Source organism: Oratosquilla oratoria, chromosome 37 (genome assembly GCF_046742065.1).
Source record: "Oratosquilla oratoria isolate Oo_2021 chromosome 37, ASM4674206v1, whole genome shotgun sequence".
Taxonomy (NCBI): Eukaryota; Metazoa; Arthropoda; class Malacostraca; order Stomatopoda; family Squillidae; genus Oratosquilla; species Oratosquilla oratoria.
The window spans coordinates 10,804,344-10,821,843 of NC_134813.1; the positions used below are offsets into that span (position 1 = coordinate 10,804,344).

The 17,500-nt window shown below is 39.7% G+C and overlaps 1 protein-coding gene across 2 annotated transcripts in view; it reads left to right on the forward strand.

Annotated features, from left to right (window-relative positions):
* LOC143019522 (protogenin B-like) overlaps positions 1 to 17,500 on the forward strand; it is a 708,972-nt gene that overhangs the window by 611,344 nt on the left and 80,128 nt on the right. For both annotated transcript variants that reach the window (XM_076175206.1, XM_076175208.1), the window contains exons 5-6: positions 3,821 to 3,889; positions 13,542 to 13,792. In XM_076175206.1, the coding sequence (XP_076031321.1) occupies positions 3,821 to 3,889; positions 13,542 to 13,792 (320 nt within the window). The remainder of the gene's footprint in view (positions 1 to 3,820; positions 3,890 to 13,541; positions 13,793 to 17,500) is intronic.

The following is a 17,500-nucleotide window of genomic DNA, read 5'->3' on the forward strand; positions in this document are numbered from 1 at the left end:
TTACTTTTTTCCTCCACCTCCTCCTCCTCCTCCTCTTCCTTACCTCTTCCTCCTCCTTTTCTCTTTCTCCCCTCTTCTTCCTCCTTTTCCTCCTTCTCGTCCTCCACCCCTTCCTCCTTCTACTCCTCTTCCACTCCCTCCTCTTGTTTCACTACATCTTCTCTTCCTCCTCCACTTCCACCTCCTCCTCCTCCTCCTCTTTCTCTTCTTCCTCCTTCTCTTCCTCTACCTCTTTTTCCTCCTCCTCCTCTTCATCTTCCTCTTTCTCTTCTTCCTCCTTCTCTTCCTCTCCCTCCTTTTCCTCCTCCTCCTCCTCCTCCTCCTCCTCCTGCTCTTCCTCCTCCTCCTCCCTTCAGTTCTCTCTCTCCTACTCTCCCTCCTCCTCCTCCTCCTTCACCATTCTGACACTCATTTATTTCTTATATCAGTCGTCGTCCTTATTTCCCGATTGCGTTCTTAGCTGAATAGAATCACCTGACGGCAGCTAGATAATAAAAGTCTTAGGCTCTAACCTTTGAACAGAGAGAAATGCAACAAAAAAAATGCCCCAGCCGCCATGAACACACCAACTAAGGTTCCTCCCCCCCAAACCCTCATTTCCCATTTTCTGTCACACCGCGACCATTGTAGAGAATGGAAGTTCCCTTACAGCGATTGCGAAGAGTCCTGGCAGTAGCAATTCTGGCCGCTTTAGGTCGAGCGTTTCCGGACATAACAAGAACATGGTACGGTGTAGGGTGAGGTTGGAGGGGGGGGAAGATGGGAAGGGGGGAAGATGGTGAGAAGGGGGAGGGAGGATGAGCAGGAGGGGAAGAGGGGGAGGGGGAGGAGAAAATAGTGGGAGGGATAGATTGGGACGAGGAAAGGGAGGGAGGGAGGGAGGGAGGGTAGAGAAGAGGATGGGTAGGGTTTGGTGCTAAAGCTACAAGTTAAGTTTTGTTTGGTTAAGGGGAGTATTACTGGGTTAGGTTAAAGTTAACTTAGGTTAGGTTGGATTATGTTTGGTTAGTATAATTTTGATTAGGTTAAGGTAGATTTAGTTGGGTTAAGTTTGGAAGAGAAGGAGGATGAAGAAGAAGAGGAAGAGAAGAAGAGGATGAAGAAGAAGAAGAAGAAAACAGAAAAGAGGAAGAGAAGGACGGGGAGAAAAACGAAAGAGGAGGAGGAGGAGGAGAAGAAGAAAAGTCAAGACTTAAGCTTGGGTCTCTGAGCCATAACTGTCTTGTACAGAACCCCACAGAGTCCTCCTCCTCCTCCTCCTCCTCCTCCTCCTCCTCCTCCTCCTCCTACTCCTCCTCGTCCTCCTCCTCCTCCTCCTCCTCCTCCTCTTCCTCCTGCTCCTCCTCCTCCTCCTCCTCCTCCTCCTCCCTTTTCGTCCTTCCTCTTCCTCCTCCTTTCTTCTCTTCTTCCTCCTTTGTGTTACTCCTACCTTTTCCTCGTTCTTCCTCTTCTTCTTCCTCCTCCTCCTCCTCCTCCTCCTCCTCCTCCTCCTCCTCCTCCTCCTCCTCCTCCTCCTCTTCCTCCTCCTTCTCCTCCTCCTCCTCCTCCCTTTTCGTCCCTCCTCTTCCTCCTCCTTTCTTCTCTTCTTCTTCCTTTGTGTTACTCCTCCCTTTTCTTCGTTCTTCCTCTTCTTCTTCCTCCTTTTCCTCGTTCTTCCTCTTCTTCTTCCTTCCCCCGCTTCGATTTACTCCTTCTCCTTCCTCTTCCTCTTTCTCCTTCCTCCTCCTCCTCCTTCCTCGTCTTTCCTATTCTTCCTCCTCCTCCTCCTCCTGTCGAGTCTAATTTCTGTGCCCCATGTGGATGTTTCCTGCCTGGGTTTCCTGGCGCCCCGTTTTCTTCTTTTCTTCTTCTTCTTCTTTTCTTCTTCTTCTTCTTCTTCTTCTTCTTCTTCTTCTTCTTCTTCTTCTTCTTCTTCTTCTTCTTCTTCTTCTTTTTCTTCTTCTTCTTCTTCTTCTTCTTCTTCTTCTTCTTCTTCTTCTTCTTCTTCTTCTTCTTCTTCTTCTTCTTCTTCTTCTTCTTCTTCTTCTTCTTCTTCTTCTTCTTCTTCTTCTTCTTCTTTTCTTCTTCTTCTTCTTCTTCTTCTTCTTCTTCTTCTTCTTCTTCTTCTTCTTTTTTCTTCTTCTTCTTCTTCTTCTTCTTCTTCTTCTTCTTCTTCTTCTTCTTCTTCTTCTTCTTCTTCTTCTTCTTCTTCTTCTTCTTCTTCTTCTTCTTCTTCTTCTTCTTCTTCTTCTTCTTCTTCGTATTCTTCTTCTTCTTTTTCTTCTTTTTCTTCTTCTTCTTCTTCTTCTTCTTCTTCTTCTTCTTCTTCTTCTTCTTCTTCTTCTTCTTCTTCTTCTTCTTCTTCTTCTTCTTCTTCTTCTCCTCCAGTGCCCTTATTGACATAGGTTCATTTCTAAGTGGTGTTTATTCATTTACAATATAACTATTTATTTATTTGTTTCTTTGGCAAATGATCACTTAAATCAATTAGATATTCAAGGATATTTAGATAGATTACAGCAATGGTCTGAAAAGTGGCTAATGAAATTTAACACAAGTAAATGCAAGGTAATGCACATAGGTAAAAATAACAGTAAGTACGATTACAAGTTATTTGGAAATTCGTTAACAAAAGTGGATAGTGAAAAAGATCTCGGCGTAATTATCAGTAACGATCTCAAATCATCCAAGCAGTGTATTTCAGCCTCTGAGAAAGCAAATAAGATTCTAGGACTGATTGCGCGATTTTTTTAATTCAAAATCCATCATTCATTAACAAGCCATAAATCGTTAGTTCGTCCACATTTGGAATATGCTGTTTCCGTATGGTCACCGAATCTCATTAAAGATATTGACAGATTGAAAAAAGTACAACGGCGAGCCACAAAACTGATTCCAAATATCAAAAATAAATCATACGAAAATCGACTAAAACATATGAATCTGTTTTCCCTAAAAAAGCGTAGACTCAGAGGTGACTTGATACAGGTCTTTAAGATTCTAAAGGGAATTGACAACATCAAAAGTGACAAAATCTTCACACTGAATGAGAATCAGACAAGAAACAACGGTCACCAAACTGTCCGAAAATAGATTTGATTTGTAAGTGAGTAGAAACAACTTCGCCAACCGTGTAGTTAATGAATGGAATAAACTTCCTGCAGAGGCAGTGCAATGTAGTTCAGTTCGAAGCTTTAAGAATCATTTGGATAAACACCTAAGCAAGATGCTGTAATGATTATCATTTATTTTATATTATTTGTTTTGTTATCATTTGTCTGTTTGTTTATTATTATTTGTTTGATTCTCATTCATTATTAGTTATATGTCAATTTATTATTATTTACTATTTACCTGTTTGTTTTGTTATTTAACTGTACCTATGCATTTATTTATGTTTTTTATTTATTATGTATATTTTATCATTTTTATTTCTTCATTTATTTATTATTATTATGATTTTTTGTTATGCATCCGACCTAGATATAGACCAAAAGGTTTCCTGTCGGCATGCTCCGCCTTTGTAATCCTTTGTAGATTGACTGTATAATGACTATATTGATTGGTAACTGGAGGTGACAACACATGGTACTACTGTGGACAGAGACGGAAACATACCCCGTAGGCTGGCTCCCGATCCCCGGACCGACTCATGTATATTGACTAATCAATCTATGAGTCCAGTCGACGGTTGTCACCGACCTCCTTGGTTCTATATACTAAGGATACACAATAATTTAGTAGATTATTAATTAATAATTGATTTGTTAATTAACTTAGTTTAGTAGATTAATGATAAATAATTAAATTGTTAATTAATTTTTTTGTGGTTTTTCTTCAGGTTTTATTATCCTGTTCCTGGAGTGCTCCACATGGTCAACGCAAGTGTGCAAGATGCAGGAACCTACAGGTAAAAAAGATATAAAAATAAAAAATAAAAATAAATAAATAAACAAATAAAATAAAAAAGGGCCCTTTTACTTTTATTTCTTATATCCACAGGCAATTTCAAACCTCTGGGTCCAGCCAATACAGTATACATTACGAGAAAAATAAACTACGATATTTATTTATTTATCTATTTATCTATTTATTCATTTATCTAATTATTCGTTTTATTTTATCTTATTTTAATTTATTTTATTTTTTGCGTTGTCATGGACCATTTGGCCTCCAGATCAGCAACTTCAACTAACTCGGCTGCGTCTATGTGTCTGTCTGTGTGATTAAATGTGTATATTAACGTAACTTAAGTGCAATATGACACAAACACAATATTCGCGTGTAATATACGATTCATTCTTGCCAACGAATTGTTGTTATTAGGTTGTCAGAGAGAAGTCAACTCCACGACTTCTGCCACCATTTTCATCACCATTATCATCACCAATGGTACCATCACTATCACCACAACCAACACCACAACCACAACCATCACCACTAACATTAACACCATTATCTCATTACCACAAAAGAAACACCACCAAAAATACTATCACTAATTACCATTACCCCCCCACCATACTCGTCGCTGGGACCACAATTATTACTTTCATAGCCAGAGATGCTATCACCACTAACACCGCCATTACCGCACCTTTACCACCATCACTATCACCGACACCACCACGTCAACTACCACAACCACCACTACCCCAACCATTTCTCTGTTCTCTTCTGATGGCGTTCGGTTGAACCAATGTTCGACTCCTTCAGTTCGGTGACCACGCCTTTATTGCACATAAAGTTGTGTAACCGCGTTGAAGGGAGCAAAATAAGTCAATGTTTATTTCTCAGTGTGTGGATAATATTACCAGAAATGTTTCAGTCAGGTGTTGTTTATTTGTCTCTTGTATCTATTTTCTTTCTGTGTTCTTCTTGTATTTGATGAATTTCGTTTGTTTATCAATTGCTTTTACACATTTTTTGTTCGACATATTTATCATATGTAGGCTTGTTGTATGTAGTAAAGTAGGTAAATATATACCATATGTGTATGTCTGGGGTATTAGCTGCCTGTTATTGTGGGGTTAAAAGCAGCTCTGTAGCATGAAACTGATATTTTAGGGTTTATATACCGGTAAGGTACTATAATAAAGGGTAGTAGAGCCTGTATATATATATATATATATATATATATATATATATATATATATATATATATATATATATATATATATATATATAATATATATATATATATATAATATATATATATATATATAAATATATATATATATATATTAGGCAATTTATCGAAGCATATTAACAATTTAAAGTAATGAATTCAGAAATTACGTAAATATATCTTGAGTTCAAGTTTGTTTTTCTCAATAAATGGGCCTCTGTTGCATGATTAGACAGAATAATGAAAAATAAATAAATGAAAAATAAATCATATTTACGAAGGACACCAAAAGAGTTTCTTTCGGGTGAACGCGTGTATTCAATAAATAATAAATGCCAAGTTGATGTTTGAACCCGTGGGCGGGATTCGAACCTTCGACGTCGATCAGACAAACACATTTTGGTAAACATTTCCCCCGAACGAATTTAACTCTTGCTCTGAATATTGAATGACCCAACCTTCGTTTTTCGTTTTTTTGTTTTTTTTTGGGGGGGGGGGGAGGGGAGCTTGAGGTGAGGCAAAATTGTTCTCGTTTCTATCGTACTCAGCTTCTCTCTCTCTCTCTCTCTCTCTCTCTCTCTCTCTCTCTCTCTCTCTCTCTCTCTCTCTCTCTCTCTCTCTCTCTCTCTTCTACTCTCTCTCCTCTCTCTCTCTCTCTCTCTCTCTCTCTCTCTCTCTCTCTCTCTCCCTCTCTCTCTCTCTCTATCTATCTATCTATCTATCTATCTATCTATCTACCTATCTATCTCTTCTATTGCAGTATGTATGTCTATCAGTATTTATGTGTATATCATATATCTACGCTTATGTTTATGTATTTACTTTTTTGCATAATTGTAATATAGAGGAAATGAACTACCCTTGTGAGGTCTTGGGAGGTCCAATGTCTTCTTCTCTACCGGACGTTTCAAACATTCTTGATTCTCGTTGCGGGGCTGATAGTCAGAAGTGGGTCAAGGAGGGTAATACGCATACCTTAGGTCAGGTCTGGGTCAAGGAGGGAAATACGCATACCTTAGGTCAGGTCTGGGTCACAGAGAGTAATACGCATACCTTAGGTCAGGTCGATTTGGGGCGAGGGCCCAAAAATCAGGTCAGTACTTTAGATGAAATGTATAACAATCTAACTGATCTAATCATTAATGCACAAAACACGTTTATCCCCCTAAAGTCAATACGGAAAAATAGTAATACTCCCAAATGGATGACGGACAGATTGAAACATGAGATCGGAATTAAAAGAGGACTTTACGTAAAAATAAAAAACGGGGAATCACACCTTAGATCAAGATATAATAAAATGGCAAAGCTGGTTAAAAGGAATACACGAACAGCGAAACGTAACTATGAAATTAAGGTTGCCAGTCAAGCAAGATCCAACCCAAAGGGTTTCTTTCACCTCTATAGAACAAAAAATAAAGAAAGAATAGGACCAATTAAAAACGATGAAAATGTCATGATAGAATCGGAAGAAAAAATGAGTGAGGAGTTTAACAATTATTTTCTATCGGTGTTTACTAATGAGAGGTTAGATAAAATACCTGACTGCGATCCGATTTTCAGAGGGGATGAAGAAAATAGCCTAACTAATATCAGCATTAGTAAAGAAGAAGTTATCAAGCAGATTGACAGACTTAAAGCTACAAAATCTCCGGGTCCGGACGAAATTTTTCCAAGAATGCTTAAAGAGTGTAAATTTGAAATCTGCGACCAGTTAACTGAAATATTCAATAAATCGGTAGACACTGGTTCTGTTCCAACTGCTTGGAGGCAGGCAAACGTTGTTCCTGTTTTTAAGAAGGGTGATAGATCGACCATATGCAACTACAGGCCAATCAGTTTGACATCGGTTATAGGAAAAATGCTTGAATCAATAATAGTAAATAGACTCAGAGAACACATTGAAGGGCATAATTTAATTCGTGATTCACAGCATGGTTTCTCCAAAGGTAAGTCATGCGTGACTAATCTTCTATCCTTTTACACTAAGGTATATAAGGCGTCAGACAACAATGAAAATTACGATGTTATTTACCTTGACTTTAGCAAAGCGTTCGACAAAGTGCCACACCAGAGACTATTAAATAAAATCAAAGCCCATGGCATAGGAGGAAAAGTGTTAGAATGGATTAGAGCTTGGATTAGTAACAGAAAACAGCGGGTCACCATAAATGGAATAAAATCTAGGTGGGGCAATGTTACTAGCGGGGTCCCCCAGGGCTCGGTTTTGGGTCCCTTGTTGTTCATTATGTATATAAACGACTTAGACGATGGGTTAAATAGTGATGTTAGTAAGTTTGCGGACGACACTAAAATAGGACGCCTAATTAGGTCAGGAGAAGACGCCCAGATTCTGCAGGATGATCTTAATAAACTGTTAACATGGTCTGTGAAATGGCAAATGAACTTCAATATCTCTAAGTGTAGCGTGTTAAACGTAGGGCTACACAACCCCGAAAATAGATACAACTTAGATAACACGTTTTTAGAAAAATCTGAGTGCGAGAGGGACTTGGGAGTTCTGGTGAGTCCGGACCTTAAAACCAGGAAGCAGTGCATTAGCGCCAGAAATAAAGCAAACAGACCATTAGGCTTCATTGCTAGGACGGTAACGAATAGAAGTGCAGAGGTAATTATTAAACTCTATCTAGCGATAGTTAGACCCATCCTTGACTATGCGGTACAGTTTTGGTCTCCGTCCTACAGAATGGACATAAATTCACTAGAATCAGTACAGAGAAGAATGACCAAAATGATACAAGGACTCGGAAATTTGCCTTACGAAGAGAGGCTTAGGCACCTAAACTTACACTCTCTGGAAAGACGCAGAGTGCGGGGTGATCTAATAGAGGTGTTCAAGTGGATCAAAGGCTATAACAAGGGTGATGCAAACAAGGTCATCATAATAAAACAACAGGGCAGGACTCGCAGTAATGGGTATAAACTGGACAAATTTAGATTTAAGAAGGAAATAGGCAAGAATTGGTTTACAAATAGGGTGGTCGGTGAATGGAATAAACTTAGTAACCACGTAGTAAGCGCTGAAACTATCAGTTGTTTTAAAAAACGATTAGACAACTTTATGGATGGGGATGACAGGTGGTGATGGATACGGAGCTGCCTAGTGTAGGCCTTATGGTCTTTTGCAGTCTCCTTTATTTCTTATGTTCTTATGTTCTTATGTACCTAGTTTTGAAATCGCATTTGTTCTTAGCTTGGCTGTTCTAGCTTTTAAAGGTGGTAGCACACTATACATTTCTCGCTAGCATGCTACTTGGTATTACTACCTTCTTTGAGTAAAATGTCTTCGCTTACGATCTTTTGTTTTTCAAATTTCCAAATGTCATTTTACTCTTACGTCATAGAGTGGGAAGTTAAATGGCGAGCTAAGAGAAGTTAAACCTAAAATACGAATGTTAGACACATTGTTGAGATGTTGTTACGGAAGTCTAGAACATTGCAACCGAAGTAGTTTCTACTCAAACGAAGTACCAACAGCAAGTAGCATGCTAGCTTAGTTTGCCGCCGCTTCTAGTTTTTACAGGAATTTGTTTAATTGCAAGAAAGCGATTTCTTGACAGGGTTTGAACGTTTGGGCTTTCCAGTTTATTTATATGACTTTTTGGCTCACTTCTGTCCCAGAAAATTATAATAGTATCGATGTAGTGTATGTGGATGTGTGTGTGTGTGTGTGTGTGTGTGTGTGTGTGTGTATTTACCTAGTTGTATTTACCTAGTTGTATTTTACGGGAAGGGGAGCTATGCTCGTGAGGTCCCGTCTTCATATCTCATTTTATCTAAACTATTTTTAAATTCATGTATTGTTTTTGCACACACCACTTTCTCATCTAACTTGTTCCAACTGTCTATTGCTCTGTGAGGAAAGCTGTTCTTTTTCAAATCTCTTCTATAGTTGTCTTTTTTTATTTTCTTTCCGTGTCCTCTTGTATTTCTGTCATCCCATTTTATCAGATTCTCTCTATCAGTAATTTCTATGCCTTTCATGATTCTGTAAATAGCTATCAAATCTCCTCTCTCTCTTCTTTGCTCTAGTGTCTGTAGTTTAAGTTTTTGTAGTCTCTCTTCATATGATAGTTTTGAGAGTGTTGGTGCCAGTTTTGTAATTGCTCTTTGTATTCTTTCAAGTTTTTTTATACATTTTTTTGTACTTGGTGACCATATCGTTGCCTGCATATTCTAATCTTGGTCTTATCAGGGTGATTAGGATTTTCCTCACCATTTCTTCATCCAGATATGTAAATGCCACTTTGATTGTTCTTATTAAATTATAAGTTTCTCCAAAAATCTTATTTATATGTTTCTCAGGTGACATATTATTCATAACAATGACTCCCAGGTCCCTCTCAGTTTCTACTCTTTTTATTCCTTCTTCTCCCAAATTATATGATCCTGTTATTCTGTTTTTGCTTTTTCCAAATTCCATTATACTACACTTTTTTGTATTGAACTCCATCCTCCACTTCCTACTCCATTCTTGTACTTTATTTAGATCTCTCTGTAGTGATTCACAATCTTCTTCAGTTTTCACTCTTTTCAGTAATTTTGCATCATCTGCAAAGAAGCTCATATAGCTTTCAATTCCTTCATCCATATCATTAATATATATAGCAAACATTATTGGGGCCAGAACTGTTCCCTGCGGGACACCGCTTATTACTTCATTCCATTTTGAGTGCTGATCTCTTATCACTACTCTCATTTTTCTTTCTTGCAAAAAGTCTTCCATCCAATTTAGCAATTTACCTTGTATTCCTCCTTCATATTCTAATTTCTTAAGCAACTTCTTATGTGGTACTTTGTCAAAAGCTTTTTTTAGGTCTAGAAATGCACAATCAGCCCATCCATCTCTTTCTTGTATTATATCTATTAGCCTTGAATAGAAACATATTAAATTGGTGACGCATGATCGTCCTTGTCTGAATCCAAATTGCCTTGGATTTAGTACGTTGTTTTTTTCCAAGTATTTTACCCATCTACTTTTGATAATTCTTTCACATATTTTTTGCTATTGTACTTGTTAGAGAGACTGGTCTATAGTTGGTAGGTTCTTCTTTATTTCCTCCTTTATATATAGGTACTATATTTGCTTTTTTCCAATCTTCTGGAACTTTTCCTTCTTTTAAGGAACTGCTTATTATGCTATGTATTTTGTCTGCCAGTTCATTCCTGCATTCTTTCAGAATCCAGTTTGCTATTTCATCTGGCCCATGCGATTTTCTGACATCAAAATTACCCAAGTGTGTCAATATTTCATTCTTTGTTACTTCTATTTCTTCCATAGGGGGGACTTTTTCCTTCCACTCAATCTCTTCAGGTTGTATATTTTCCCTTGTAAACACTGATTTAAAATGTTTGTTCATAATTTCTGCCATTTCCATTTCCTCAGTGTATTCAACTCCTCCTTGTCTTAATTTCTCCAAGTCTTGTTTGTTTTTCAGTTTATTGTTTACAAATCTGTAGAATAGTTTTGGTTGATCTTTACACTTTTCTATAACATCTTTTTCATATTTTCTTTTTTCCTCTCTGCACTTTTGTACATATTCATTTCTATAACCAGTATATATTTTCCATTTTTCAGGTCTTCTGTCTTTTTTTCCATCCGGTCCAGGCTTTGTCTCTTTTGTCTTTTAACTCCCTACAACTTTTGTTGTACCAGCATTTTACATATTCTTTTTCTTGTTTTTGTCTTGGGACATACTTTTCCACTCCTTCTTTGTAAATTTTTGTCAAAATATTCCATTTCTCTTCCACTGATGTTTCTTCTTTGTATATTTCTTCCCAGTTTTCTTGTTGGAAGAATTCTCTTATTTTATCAAAGTTTGTTTTTTCATACATCAATCTTCCTTTTCTATATTGTTCATTTCTTTTCATATATTTTTCTTCATTAAGTTCCAGTTCAATCAATATGTGGTCACTTTTACCTATTGGTGTTTTATATTCAATCTTGTCCACTATTCTAGGTTCAGATGTAATTATTAAGTCTAGCCTCGATGGTTCTTCTTCATTTCTATACCTAGTGTTCTCTTGTATCCATTGTGTCATTGAATGGTCAGTAATCATCTCAAGTAGAGCATTTCCCCATGAGTCATCACCACTCTTTACTGTCATTTCTTCCCAGCAGATTTCTTTGCAATTAAAGTCGCCCATCATAACTATTCTTCCTCCGTCTTCCATTATTTTAGTTAATGCTATCTTTGTGTCCTCTAACATACTTTTATGTTCACTCTCCTCCCATGAGGCTGTTTTCGGAGGCACATAATTGATCACAAATTTTCTGCTCTTCTTATCTCGGTCTTCCACTTCTATCATAATCATCTCTACTGTATTCTTTCCATATATGACACCTTTCACGTTTATATCCTTCTTAGTCAGGAACATAACTCCACCCCCTTGTTTTTTCTCTCTGTTTCTAATCCAATAATTGTATGTATCATGTCCTACACTGTTGGGTGGTAGTGGGCCTTTTAATTTTGTTTCTACAATTCCCATTATGTCCGGTTCTTTTTCTTTCAAATAATCATTCAGTTCATTCAATCCTGTTATCAATCCATCTATATTTGTGTAAGACACTCTTAGTTTTCTGCCACTTCCATTGTATTCTCTGTTTCCCTTATGTTTTTCTTTAGTATGTCGAACTGCTTTATTTTCATGTTCACTACTCTCCAATAGAATCTCTCTTTCTCTGACTCCGTTCTTTCCTCGTTTTTTGCCTTAGCTTCAATTCTTTTCTGCTTTTCTGCCTCTCTTTCCTCCTTATTCATTTCTCTTTTTATCCATACCTTTTTATATTGATCATTTGTTGCTAGTTTCCCTGTCTTGGATAGAATTTTCTCTGCCGTTGTTTGTGACCTGAATTTAATCTTAATTGGTCTGGTCTTATCTGTACTATATTTTCCGAGTCTGAATTTTTCCTCAATTTCCTTTATAATTTCTGGTTCATCTTCCTGGACTAATTTTAATAAACTGCTTACCCTTTCATTTTCCTCCTTGATTCTTGCGGTTCTATCTGGGTTATGTTTCTCTTCCATTCCTAATATAATTATACATTTCTTTTTGTCAGCTAATTCTCTTACTATATTCTCCTTCTGTCTCATCACTTTAATAACTGAGTCTTCATTATGTTCTTTCAATTGCTGTTTGACTATGTCAGTGAATGAAACCTTATTCCCTTCTTGAGTTATTCTCCAATTTTTAGCTTCTGTAGCTATTTTCTCACTGTTTTCATTACTATTCTTCTTCAATTTCTCATTCTCCTCCTTTACATTTCCTAACTGTCTTTTTAGGTCCTCTACTTCTTCAGTTAAGTTTCTGTTAGCCTTCTCTAGTAGTTCCAAACCTTTCAATTCTTTGGAAAATGGAGTCTACATTACCTAACTTACGTTCCAAGTCCTCGATCACCTTATCAACTCTCTCCTCTAGTCTTATCAGTCGGGGGGGGGGGGGTTGTGTCCCCCCCACCCTCTTTAAATCCCTGGAACATATTCTCGTCACTTTCTACTGTATTGCTCCTCTCTATACTTCTAATCTTTACATTTTTATTTGCCATTTCGTCATCACTGAGCTGGTCCGGTGGTCGTTTCATGTTGACCTTACGCCCGTCTGCCTGGGCCAAGTCCTCCACATCCTCATTTCCTTCCATTTCCCCAGCAATCCCTCCCCCTCTCCTCTTTCCTTACTTTCCCACTACCTCACGAGCAATTTCCCCCCCCCTGCAAATACAAAAAAGGCACTTCTCTTTGCGTTGGTATCCACAATCTGCACTTTTCTTCAGAGCGTTCGTCAAGCCGTCCGTTCGTTGAAAGTGTGTGTGTGTGTGTGTGTGTGTGTGTGTGTGTGTGTGTGTGTTAAAATCATAATAAAATTCCTGACCCTTTTGTCATAATGAATCACTTCTATAACTTTAATTTTAGCTAAATCTGGACGATTTTATTTACCTAAATGGTGGCCCCAAGGGAAATAGATGATAAAGCTCTTCCCTGAAGAGGGTCCCCTAAGGTAAATAAAATCGTTTGACGGCATCTAAGGGGCTTAAAAGGGTCAGAAACGACCTTTGTTGGTCACAAGGTTACAAAGTCGCGTTGTTGAAGTTTTATCGTGTATAAGTCGATATTTCGTTCGGTTGATAATACTTTATTGGTCGTTTGTGTCACAATAACATAAATATAATTAACTTTGGTTTAGAATTCAAGAAAATATTGATTAAAATGCACAGAATACACACACATGCTAGAATGGAAGCCATGAAAAATAATGATACAGTAAAATACAGTAAAACAAAACAGAACACAACACATTCTATCCTTTCCTCTGCACTGTACGATTTATACACGTGGTTATTACTGCCGCCAGGCGATTTTATTCGTGTATATATTATCCCTTTCATCCTCTAATGCCCTCTTCGCGTCCATTTCAGCTGCCGAGCGTACAACCCAGTCCTTGGAGAGACCATCGATAGCGACCCAGGCTCCTTGACTGTCACGCCTCCGGAGGCCTCTTCCTCCACCTCCTCCTCCTCCTCTTCTTCGTCATCGTCACCGGCTCTAGTGCCTGCTCCGTCCATCGAGCCGATTCCCAGCCAAGTGGAAGTGGCACTGGGAAAGAGGGCCGTTCTGGAGTGCCTGGCCACGGCATCCTTTGGCACCAGACTTACATGGTCACGGATAGGTGAGCTACCTATACATGTGTATGTGAAATGTGTGTGTGTGTGTGTGTGTGTGTGTGTGTGTGTGTGTGTGTGTGTGTGTGTGTGTGTGTGTGTGTGTGTGTGTGTGTGTGTGTGTGTGTGTGTGTGTGTGTGTGTGTGTGTGTGTGTGTGTGTGTGTGTGTGTGTGTGTGTGTGTATTGTGTGTGTGTGTGTGTGTATGTGTGTGTGTGTGTGTATTCACCTTGGTCTTTGGATCACGTGTTGGACTCGTGATCGACAGCTATTTCCCTCCCGGAAGAGAGCTCAGAGCTCGTATGACCGATCTATGGGTAATGCTATGACCTTACACACACACACACACACACCCAAGTCCCCCCCCACGAGAGTCGGAGTAACGACCCGAAGCGCAGCGATACCGAAATGATTTCGGCCCTGGGCAGGATTCGAACCAGGTACTGCCGCACCTCCGTACTGGCAGTTCAGCACTCTATCAACCGCGCCATCGAGTCGTGTGTGTGTGTGTGTGTGTGTGTGTGTGTGTGTGTGTGTGTGTGTGTGTGTGTGTGTGTGTGTGTGTGTGTGTGTGTGTGTGTGTGTGTGTGTGTGTGTGTGTGTGTGTGTGTGTGTGTGTGTGTGTGTGTGTGTGTGTGTGTGTGTGTGTGTGTGTGTGTGTGTGTGTGTGTGTGTGTGTGTGTGTGTGTGTGTGTGTGTGTATCTTCACTCATTCTTTCCATGTGTCCAAACCATCGCAATACTCTTTCATCAACCCTATCTCCTAACTCCCTTCCCACCCCTGTTCTCCTCCTCACCTCCTCGTTTCTCACTCTATCCAGCCTAGTAATCCCTATCATACTTCTCAAGCACTTCATCTCAAACACATTCAAACTCCTCCTCTCTTCCTCTCTTATGTTCCATGTTTCTGCCCCATACAGTGTTGCCGGCACAATCACTCCTTCATATAATCTCCTCTTAGCATCCATTCCCAAATGTCTATTTCTCATATATAATTTTTGAGGAATGCACCTATTCACTGTCAAGTTGTCATGTGTTTGAGGAGTTGCTTTTTTCGAAGTCTTAAGTCATAAATGGCTGGATAGGCCTCATGGAGGAAGAGGATTCCGGATCCTCCCGGTGGACAGAAAAACGGAACATAACGGTCGACCACCTCTGCCAAAGAAAATGACACACACATTCAGCTGGTGATTCTAGCCATCTCGCCCTTTTTTCTTCCTCCGTTATGGAATCACAATTTTTATTCAGCTAATGGAAAGCCCTTTTTGTCTTTTAGGCCGAACAGCCGGCTTTTACGTTCTGTCTCTTTGCCGGTTTTGTTGTCCCACCCCCTTTCCCGGCCGGCCGGCTGTTGCGTCTCCTGTCAGGTTGCCGGCCGGCCTATGCATATTGTTCTTATTTTGCACCTCTCACTTTCCCGGTTGGCCGGCTTTTCGTTGTCTTTTAGTTACTGTGCTTACCGGCCGGCCTATCCTTATCGTTGCTTCCTTGTCCCACCCACTTTCCCGGCCAGCCGTCTTTTCCTTCTGTTCTCTTTTCTCTCCTGCTTGTCTTGCCGGCCAGCCTTCCGTATCGTTGTTCTGTGGTTCCTACCTCTTTTCCGGCAGGATGGCTGTTTTATTAATTCCTTTGTATTTACCGGCCTGCCTTCCGTATCGTTCTTCCTGGTAGGCAGACAATTACTGTACGTCAGATCCTATGTTTTCCTGTGCCTTCCGTATCGTTCTTCATTAGTCCCTCTTTCCCAGCCGCCGGCTTTCATATTATTTCCTTTGCTTTTTTATGTCTTTGCCGGCCGACCCTCCGTATATTCCCTGGTCCCTTCCTCTTTCCCGGCCGGCCGGCTTTCCTTTTATTTCTTTTTGCTTTTTGCTGTGTCTGCCGGCCGACTTACCTTTCATTTCCTTTGCGTTTTGTTGTGTTTGCCGGCCGGCCCTCCACATCGTTGTTAATTGGTCCCTCCCTTTTTCCCGTCCGGACGGCTTTTCTTTCAGATTCTTTGCTTTTTGCTGTCTTGGACGGCCGGCCGGCCTTCCGTATTGTTGTTCTTTGGTCTTCCCTCTTTTCCGGGTGGCCGACTTTCCTCCTTTCATTTCCTATGCTTTTTGTTGTGTCTGCCGACCTGCCCTCCGTATCGTTGTTCATTGGTTCCTCCCTCTTTTCCAGCCGGTCGGCTTTCCTTTCTGTTCCATTGCTTTCTGCTGTCTTTGTCGACCGGTCCCCCCTTTTTTTTTTTTTTTTTTTTTTTTTTTTTTTTTTTTTCCGGCTGGCCCTCCATATTGTTAGTCATTGGTCCCTCCTCCTTTCCCGGCCGGATTTCCTTTCATCTCTTTTGCTTTTTGCTGGCTTTGCCGGCTCCCCCTCCATATCGTTGTTTCCAGGTCACCCTTCTTTTTTCGGCCGGCCGGCCGGTTTTTGCTCTCAATTCCTTTTTTTTTTTTTTTTTTTTTTTTTTTTTTTTTTTTTTTTTTTTTTTTTTTTTTTTTTTTTTTTTTTTTTTTCATATCGCTTTTAGGTCGCTCTCGCTTTCCCGGCCGGCCGGCTTTTCATTTCGTTTTTATTTTATTTATTTATTTATTTATTTATTTATCTATTTATTTATTTATTTATTTATTTATTTATTTATTTATTTATTTATTTATTTATTTATTTTTTTAATTTTTTTTTTTTTTTTTTTTTTTTTTTTTTTTTTATGTTTGCTGGCCGGCCTTCTATGTCGTTTTTAGGTCCCTCCTGCTTTCCCTACCGGCCGGCTTTTTTTTCTGCCGGTCTTCTATATTGATTTTAGGTCTCTCCTTTCGTTTTCATTGCTTTGTGTTGCGTTTGCCGGCCGGCTCTCCGTATCGTAGTTTGTAGGTCCCTCCTGCTTTCCCGGCCGGCCAGCAATTCTTTCTGTTTCGTTGCTTCCTCCTGTTTGCCGGCCGGCCCATCGTATCGTTGTTTATTGGTCCCTTCCTCTTTCCCGATCAGTTGGCCTTCCTTTCAGTTATTTTGCTTCATGTCTTTCCCTGTCGGCCCTCTGTATCCTAATTGATTAGTCCCTCCTGCTTTCCCTGTTGCCCGGCTTTTCCTTTCGACTTCATTGCTTTCTTCTATTTGCCGGCCAGTCTTAAGTATCATCGATTATTTTACTTCCATCTTTCCCGCCCCGCCGGTTTTCCTTTCGGTTCCTGTGGTTCCAGAGGTCTTTGACAGCCGGTCCTCTTTCTCGGCCAGCCGGCTCTTCCTTCAGGTCCCTCAAGACCTTTGCCTTCTTTGCTTGCCGGCTGGCCAACCAGTTACTTTCGTCTTCACGTGTGTCAAAGGTACCCCGAGTTCCGAGTGACGTGGAGCTCTCGGGCCGCTTTCCACCACAATGAGGAGGACATTCGAGATTAACCAACAGAGCGCTTCCATTCAATCCCAGAGGACCTTGTGGACTTGACAAAACCTTCTGAACAAAACCACAAAGTTGGCTGCCGGAATAATACTCAACAGTCGGTCCGCTGTAGTGAATGGTTAAATGAAGGTGATTTTTTTTTTTTTTTTTTTTTATGAAATCACTAGACGGGAGGCAGAAGTTTAAGGATTGCTGGCGGGATTTCTCTTGCCCCCCAATGGATGGATGTGTCGGGTCCTCTTCCTCAAGATACATATTGTACTTATGAATTTGATAAAAAGGGACCGCGAGCAAAGAAACTTTCTTCATATATAAATACGCACACACACACACACAC